This window comes from Petaurus breviceps, unplaced genomic scaffold, assembly GCF_028583685.1.
Source record: "Petaurus breviceps papuanus isolate PSGF00001 unplaced genomic scaffold, PetGlider_PUasm1.0 490, whole genome shotgun sequence".
Lineage (NCBI taxonomy): Eukaryota > Metazoa > Chordata > Mammalia > Diprotodontia > Petauridae > Petaurus > Petaurus breviceps.
The window spans coordinates 8,504,120-8,512,232 of record NW_027186352.1 but is presented as its reverse complement, the minus strand read 5'-3'; the positions used below and the strand labels follow the sequence as shown (position 1 = coordinate 8,512,232).

Genomic DNA, 8,113 nt, shown 5'->3' with positions numbered 1-8,113 from the left:
TCTTTTAAAAATGCTTAACTATCAAACTCTGAAAAGAAGACAATTGGGTGAAGGACAGTTAATTAACTTGCAAGTGTTGCCAAGGAAAAGATCTTCCTTGTCTTTCTTTTCCTAAAGCCTCATTTTGTGTGGGCAGCAGAATGGGTGCACCCCATTCCAGGGATTAATGTCATTTACAAGAGGGTGTAAATTCCAGGCATGGCATACTTTGATAGTTCCAAAGACCTCTGTCAGACACTATATGGGTTGTAAGTCAAGGACTTTGAGGCACACTTGTTTAGTGACAAAACTTGAAGAGATGTCAGCAGCAGGGAGGAGGCTGGCCCTGCCACTAAACTCTTATCATCTGCCACTTGACAAGGAGAAAAGGCCACCACAGGGCCAATTAGTCACTTTAAGATGGGAGCCAGTGACATTTTTATGCCTATAAAAGGGTCACCCAAGGAAGGGCTGGCAGTAAGTGTGAGAGATTTGGCCATACAGAGCTGTGGGCTGGCACAGGTTTCTGCAGGTAAAACATGGCCAGGTAAGGGGACTATGCTTTTGCAAAGGCACGAGGTGGTTGGCTCCACCTGGATGATGTGGGCTGGTGGCGACTCATTGGGTTATTTTTTTTCTTTGCAGCTCATTGAGACTGAATCTTTTTCTGGTCCTCTGGATTTCTTCCATGCAGATGCTATGCTGCAATCCGACTCCCTCACCCACGGTAAGACTTGGCTTCTTTCTCTGCTGCTTACACTGATCATTGTCATGCTACAGAAGTCATGTTGGGATATTGTCACTTAGGAAAGAGGGCCTTGCTGAATAAAGCTGGGCACAGTTAAAATACCACAGGGACCTGGTATGAAGTTCCTTCAGAGCTGTGCTTTACTCAGTAGACTTGGGGGATGTTTAAAAATCTGCTTGGCATCCTACCTGTGTTGACGTCACAAAAATGTACATGTTAGCATATGGAGCTAACTTTTTGCTCAAAATTCCACATTTTTTTATCCTGCATACATCCAGTCACAAAGTCAAAGCAAACATTTATTTTTATTGAAACTTTCATCTTACTCTTTCTATCTGTCTCGGTGTGTCTTGCATTTCCTCTCTGTTTCTTTGTGTCTGTCTCTGTCTCTCATTCTCTCCATTTCTTTTTTTCTCTGTCACCACTCCTGTTCCCCTCACCTCTCCCCTACCCCTTCCCTGTGTCTCTGTGTCTTTCTTTGTCTCTAGCTCTCTATCTCTGTCTCTCTCAATCTGAACAGGTGATTTCATTTGTGTAGAAAAGCTCCTCAGTAATTCAGATCAGCACCTCAGAAAGAGCTGCCTGGGGCACTGAAAGGTTAAAACACTTTCCCATGGCCACTCAGGCAGTTTGCATCATAGGCAGGACTTGAACCTAGCTCTTCCTGTTTCCATGCTTTGTCTTCCAGGCTGCCCCTCTCTATGCCTCTATAATTTCCTTATATTTGGTCATGAGGGATCTTTTATCTGAAAATGAATGTTTCTGGAATTACTTGCACATCATTCTAATTTTTTTCATGTCAGACAATTTTCCTAATTATATCTCCTACAGTCAGTAGTGCTATGATAGAACAGGAGAATCTAGTTTCTTTGGCAAATGAATCCTCAGACTATGACTGTGGGGTTCCATGATCTACAAAGAGATGATCTGGAATGATATCACCTAAAAATGCAAGTAAGAGGAGTCCCTTGGCCCATCTCCTCTCCCAAGATTCCTTTCAGTCAGTTTGCAGAGGAATTCAATCCTTAGAGTTGGGAAGTTCAGCTTCCAAACTAATCCTCAGACATTTCCTTTATCATTTTAAAGGGGGCAGCATCAAATGTATTTCTGGGAAGATGAGTGCTGATGGAGTGACTCAGAACCATCTGGTCCCCAATTTCAAAATAGATGGAGTTATAAGCTATGTCAATCTCTATGATTGGGGCCATCCAAGTTAGTGTCTAGCAAAGCCTTGAATACACAGTAGGTATGTGGCCCATGCATTTGTCCCTGAAACCACTTGCTCCTAATTCCTGGAATATTCTGCTTCTTGATGGAGCTGCCGCTTCACCTGGACTCCTTTAATGCATTCACCTAAGGAAGGTTAGAAACGATGTCCTGGGTAATCTACATCTGGATTACTCCCCAAACACTATGCATGCTGGGAGGCCCAGAAGCCTTGGGGAGCCAGGTGTCTCCTTTACTCACCATCTCAATCCTTTCCTGATGTGTTTCTTTGTGTCAGAATATCGGGAAGGAGGAGTGTGTCTTGTGTAAATTGAGGCTTGAAGCCTCTAAGGGGTTTGATTTTTATTTTTTCCAACTTTGATGCTTTTGTGCTGCCCAGACCCTTCTTGAGAAAGGTGCTTTCTCGAGCATCTTTGCTTAGAGAGCTCTACTCAATGATGATTTTTCTAGTCTAATTGTCCTCTTATGAATCTACTTTGGTGTGTTGCACACACTCTGAAACTACAGAGGAGAGAAAACCTAATGAGTGTGGTAGCTCAGGATACATGCTGCTCCTTTCTTAATGGAAAAAGTGAATATTTTTCTGTAGCAGAGGAAGATTTCCCCAAAGAGGTGACACCATCCTGGCCTTCAGTCCCACTACTGAACAATTAGATTAGAACTTTTAGAGAGAAAATAGTACAACAAAGAAAAAACTTACATAAAAGTTGGTAAATAGACCCTGATAATATTTTTAAGTAGCATTGTAGAGGTCAGAGAGTCAAATATTTAAAAATCTTTTACTTGTTTTTAATCTTTGCGGAGATGGGTACAGTGACTGCGGAAAATTGCATTTATCGTCAGACTCAGTTGATATGTTGGTTAGTTTTGCTAAACTGCTTTTTTTCTTTTCCTTTTATTTATGTATATGTTTGTTTGTTTTGTTTATTCATTGTTACCAAGGATGGCTCCTTGGGTAGAAAAATATATTCAGAAATGAAATGATGGAAAAACACAGGGTATCACTAAAAATTGATCTTTTAAAAACCCCATCACTTAGGTCCTTAGATGCCTCCTTATGGGGTGAAAGTGGTTTTGAGCTCTCAGAGTCTATACCAATGGCAAACAAACAAAAACCTGACCAGTATAAATTTGTAAAAGCTTTGAATCTGGGCCAACCATGGACTATGGATCTGTCAAGAGAAGATGAGCCACCTAGCAGAGTAGTAGGGAATCTACTGGCTTTGGAGTCAGAGGACCTAGGTTCCAGGGATGATTCTGCCATTTACTAATTGGGTGACCTTGGACAGCTCCCTGAATTTCTCAGATCATCCATTTCTTCCTCTTCAAATGGGGGAGGGGTGGGATAGAGGCTGATTAAAGTCCTTTCCAGATTTAAGTTGATGATTCTTAGTTGAATCAGCGATGGAAAGAGTGACTCCTGCCTAGGTGTTCACTTTGGGAGTCCAGAGCTGTCCATGATGACTGTCTAGTAGATTTACTTTCAATTGGCATAAGGAAAGAGAATAATCACACCAAGGAAATCCAAGATCTTTTGAAGGATTGAAAGTCCTCAATGCTATGTTATTTTTAGTGTCATTGAAACGATGTAATTATGTCTCAATCATGCTGGTCACTGTAAATGCAAATAGCAGTTGGAAAAACAGCAGAAGAATACAATATTAATCTGTATATGGAGAGAGAGAGCTTGCATTTCAACAAAATTGCTGATTTAAAAAGGAGTCAGTTTTGTTGATTATATCAAATGGAGTAATTTCAAATGTTTGCTTTTTATGATGAAACAAACTTTCAACTCTAACTCTTGCTTTTTGGAAAAAAAAGAATGCCCTAAAGCAATAATTCCTTTTTTTTATTTGAATTGCCAGCTGTCTGAAAAATCTGATTACTTTCTCATCCTGCTGAATAGCTGCTTAGCGGCGGTGGACAAGAGTGAAGAGCTGGCTTTTCTAAAGCCATTTTTCATGAAGAATGTCATGAAAAGGTCCTTTCGCAACGGAGTTGGAACGGGAATTAAAAAAACTTCCTTTCGAAGAGCAAAATCATGAATCAATGCAAAAAAGACTCAGCATCTTAAACAACAAATTTCAAAACAAATTTTAGTACGATGAACGTGCTAACAAAATCACTTTTATTTCAATAATTAAGAATTGCCAAAACACTTCTCCCCCAGTGTTATTCCCTTCCCCACAACAATACTAATTGCATAACCATTTACCAGAGTAGTGTTCCCAAATGCATGGATTTGTGAAGATGACAGAGAGTAGAGTCACTTTTGCATTAATTAAATGAGTATGGATTGGTGAATTAATTAGACTGCATCCCATTGATCTAAAATTGGACATGTACTTTGAACACATACAGTAAAGAGTGATGTAATTTCCTGCCTGTATACCCAAGAGTTGTTGGCTGCTGTGGACCATATGTAAAGGCCTAATTGCTTTTTAATACAGTTTTATGAATGATTTAGCTGGGACTGAATCCCTTGATATGCGTCATCTCATTTTTAAGAGTGTCTTGGGAAATCAAAGAAAGTTGAGCTTGAAGCATAGTTACCTTTTCTTCAGTTAATCAATTAATGCCAGGAACACACATCACCAGGGATGCCCCAATTCTCTTCTCACTCTCCCTTTGCAGTTCTGATTATACTAGAACAACAGATGATCATTTGGCTGTGTAGAAATCCATTTGTTACTTTCTCACAAAATGGAAGAGGTCAGGGGTGGGGGGAGTTTTGCCAATAGCAGTAACCAAAAGTAGGCAAATGTTTATTTATTTGTCATCATTGGTATGGCTGTTTTGTGGAATCTGTCTCAAGAAACACGGGAAATTAGGCCTCATTTAAGAAACATCTGGGCTCCTTGGCAACCCTGGATCTAAGCCTCCTCTATTTTACACTATTTTAAAAAATCTATTGGTTAAATGTGTAATGAATTAAAGACTAGGATATAAGCAAATAAATGTGTGACTATTTCTGAGGAACAGCAAAATACTTCTTTTCAAAACCTGGTATAGAAATACTACATACTGAACAAAATGTAGAATTAATTGTGGTCTCATGTTACAAAACATTACATTCTTGGCCCCCAAATGAGCATTTTTTTTCAGATAATCCAATGAACCGCTCAGTCAGCCCTCCCTTTTCAGAATAAAAGGCTTAGCCATACAGGATTATATAGATGTTACCTGTGGCTCAATGCTTGCCACAATTTAGTACTCACATATGCTAGATCTAAACTGAGGAGCCAATCTCAAAGGGGTCAACATCTCTTTTGGCTCATGGTCCCCCACCCAGAATTCATCCAAGAAATTTGGAAGCATATGGGTTCAGAGTTCCTAGCTCCTGTACAAACATTTTAGGTGACTTGTGAATTCTAGGTAGAAGATGTCCTTTTCTTCTACCCCACAAAACTGCAAATAGGAGCTTATAAATAGAGAAAATATATGAAGCATTTACCATAGTCCATAAAGTTACCTAAAAAGACAGCTGAACTTGTTGTTGGCATTAGAGTAACACTTTGGCATTCTGGTTAAAACCCCAACTCCCACAGAGATCCCTCCCCAGCTTGTAATGACAACCTATGAAGGGAGCTCCCCAAGAAGGCAAATTTGCTTTGTGTCTGCTCTGCACTCTCCTAATTACTTATGGTAATAATAAAGCTCTTCCCATCTCAAGGAAAATCCTTTATTGCTCTCTGCCCATGAAGAGCACATGGGGTGTTGTCTTTCTCCACTGGGAACCCTATTAAAGAATCCTTTCTTGGGGGCAGCCAGGTAGCACGGCGAGTAAGAGCACCGGCTCCAGTGTCGGGATGACCTGGAGATTGAATCCTGGGCTCAGACACTTGGCACCCACCCAGAAACACCTGGCCGTGTAACCTTGAGCAAGTTACTTAATCCCAATTACTTAGGGGTGGCCAGGTGGCTCAGTGAGTAAGAGCACCGGCTCCAGTGTCGGGATGACCTGGGGATCAAATCTGGGCTCGGATACTCAGCACCACACCCAGAAATAACTGGCCATGTAACCTTGAGCAAGTTACTTAACCCTGATTGCTTAAAAAAAAAGAATTCTTTCTTTCTCTAGATCAGATTTTTTTAACTCTCAAATTTGATGTTGTTCTCAAAGTTGACCAAGGAAGACTGTCCAGAAATATGCCTCTTCTGTAAAATTCTAGAACTGTGTTGCCTCTAGGAACCTTCCCTACTCTACACTCTAGCAGGCTGAGGTTCAGGAACAATGCTCACATGGGATGTCTACTTTAGTTATGTGCCTCTGCAGGAACTCTTGATACTCCATCACTGATCTGGCTACTGCCATCTCCCAGGTTTAGAAAGTTCACTTTCAGTTCTCTATTCTCTGACATGTTTTCAGAAAGGAAAACAAAGTCAGAAGGTTGTTAGGAATTTGAGGTCTTAGCATTCTCCTCCTAGGACCTCAGGGGACTTGGGCAAGCAAATGCTTGCTTACTATGTGCTTCATCTAAAAGACAGAAGCCGTTAGTTACTGTAAGGAAGGAAGTGAGAAACCTTTCCACATTGCACAACCCTAGAGGAAAGATGTAAGGGAAAAGAAAAATATGGATAAAAATGACACCAAGAGTGATCTGTCAAATCTCTTCTAGCCCAGCATAAAGGAGTAGCTACTAATGCAAGAGTACATTGTTTTTCTAAAAGTTCCAGGTAACCAAACCATTTCACAAATATTAGAAAGCACTCGGGAGCTGTCTTCCATACTCTTACCAAGGTGCCAATGAACAAATCAGCTCACTATGGCATAGTATTTTCTGGGTCTCAAACAATCAAATCCCCACAAACACATTGAGTTAATTGGGAATTTCTCTTGATCAGCACCGTACATAAAATGACACCCATTTCTGCACCACGAACTCTAAGAATGTTTGAAGCTTCAAGGATATCATAGAATTATACTATCTTGACACTGGAAAGGACCTCAGAAGACATGAAGTCCAAGCCATACCTACACAAGGTTTGTCTATACAAAATACCTAACAAGTGGTCATCCTGTCTTTGCCTGAAAGCCTCTATTGAAGAGAGAATTCAACCTCTGGAGGAAGCCGATTCCACTTTGGGGCAACTCTAATTGTTGGAAATTATTCCCGACTCAAATTATCCCAACTCAAATGTGTAGCTTTACCTTTTACCCATTGCTCCTAATTTTGCCCTCTGGAGTCAAATAGAACAAAACGAATCCATTTTGCACACATTGGTCTTTCAAGTCTTTGAAGAACTCTCTTGTCCCTCCTTAACTCTTCTCCAGGAGAACCATTCCCTGTTCCTACTGCTAATCTTAATGTTCCCCATAATTTCCCTTATCTTAGCTCAAGGGACACCTTCTTCTTGAAAATGAAGGCGATGAGAAGGCAGAGCAAGATGGCAGAGTAAAAGCAGAAACTTGCTTCAGCTTGTGCCCCAACCACCTCCAATATCTGCAAAAAAAAATTACACAAATTTTGTGACTACAGAAAATGAAGTGGATGGTGGTGAGAAAGATGGATTGAAGAAGGGTAATTCTACAGGTAGTGAATCCCTGAAGGAATGGGAGAGGGAAGGAAAGCCACCAGAGAGAGACAGAATATGAGAAGTAAGAGAAGACCAATTTTCCAGAAAGCCAAGGGATTGCTAGTCTGAAGACATTAGGCTGAGGACAACTGAGATAATGCATGATCAGGCATTCACTGGCAACTTTGGACTAAGTGACACTCGAAAGGGGTAAGGACTGAATGGGGCTGAGAGGAGACAGTGAGTATAGGTTACTCTTTGAAAAGAGAAATAATGAAAGAAAAACAGTGACTCCAGGAGGTTTTTTTTCTCTGAATTATCTAGATCATTTCCTCAATTTTCCAGTTCCTTCTAAGTGTAGACCCACATGAAGTCAAAAAGACCTCCAACTTTCTTTTGGTTATGACTCCTTTATCTTGCTCAATTTAGTTCCTTGGGCCACTGATTTTATACTAACAAAATCATCATGGAAAATATTTTATTTATACTTTTGACTTTTTACACAATTGTTACTTCCCAATAACTACTCCTCCAGAACCTTCTCTAATGAAGAAAACAAGTTAATGAATGTGAATAGGTACTTAAGTCTTCTTTGATATTTACAAAGCATTGTGTGCTGTAGCTTCCTACATCTCTGTCAAA

At 40.3% G+C, this 8,113-nt stretch overlaps 1 protein-coding gene across 1 annotated transcript; it reads left to right on the top strand.

Annotated features, from left to right (window-relative positions):
- Positions 1-518: 518 nt before the first annotated feature.
- On the top strand, positions 519-4,493 carry NPS (neuropeptide S). The gene is made up of 3 exons (XM_069101635.1): positions 519-526; positions 619-706; positions 3,820-4,493. Exons 1-3 carry the CDS (start codon positions 519-521, stop codon positions 3,997-3,999), a joined length of 276 nt encoding a protein of 91 aa, XP_068957736.1. The 3' UTR covers positions 4,000-4,493.
- The last annotated feature ends 3,620 nt before the right edge of the window (positions 4,494-8,113 follow it).

Bases quoted from the DNA above. Each gene is read 5' to 3' on its own strand.
- NPS (XM_069101635.1), top strand. The intron at 707-3,819 runs GTAAGACTTGGC...TTGAATTGCCAG, and splicing joins ATCCGACTCCCTCACCCACG to CTGTCTGAAAAATCTGATTA.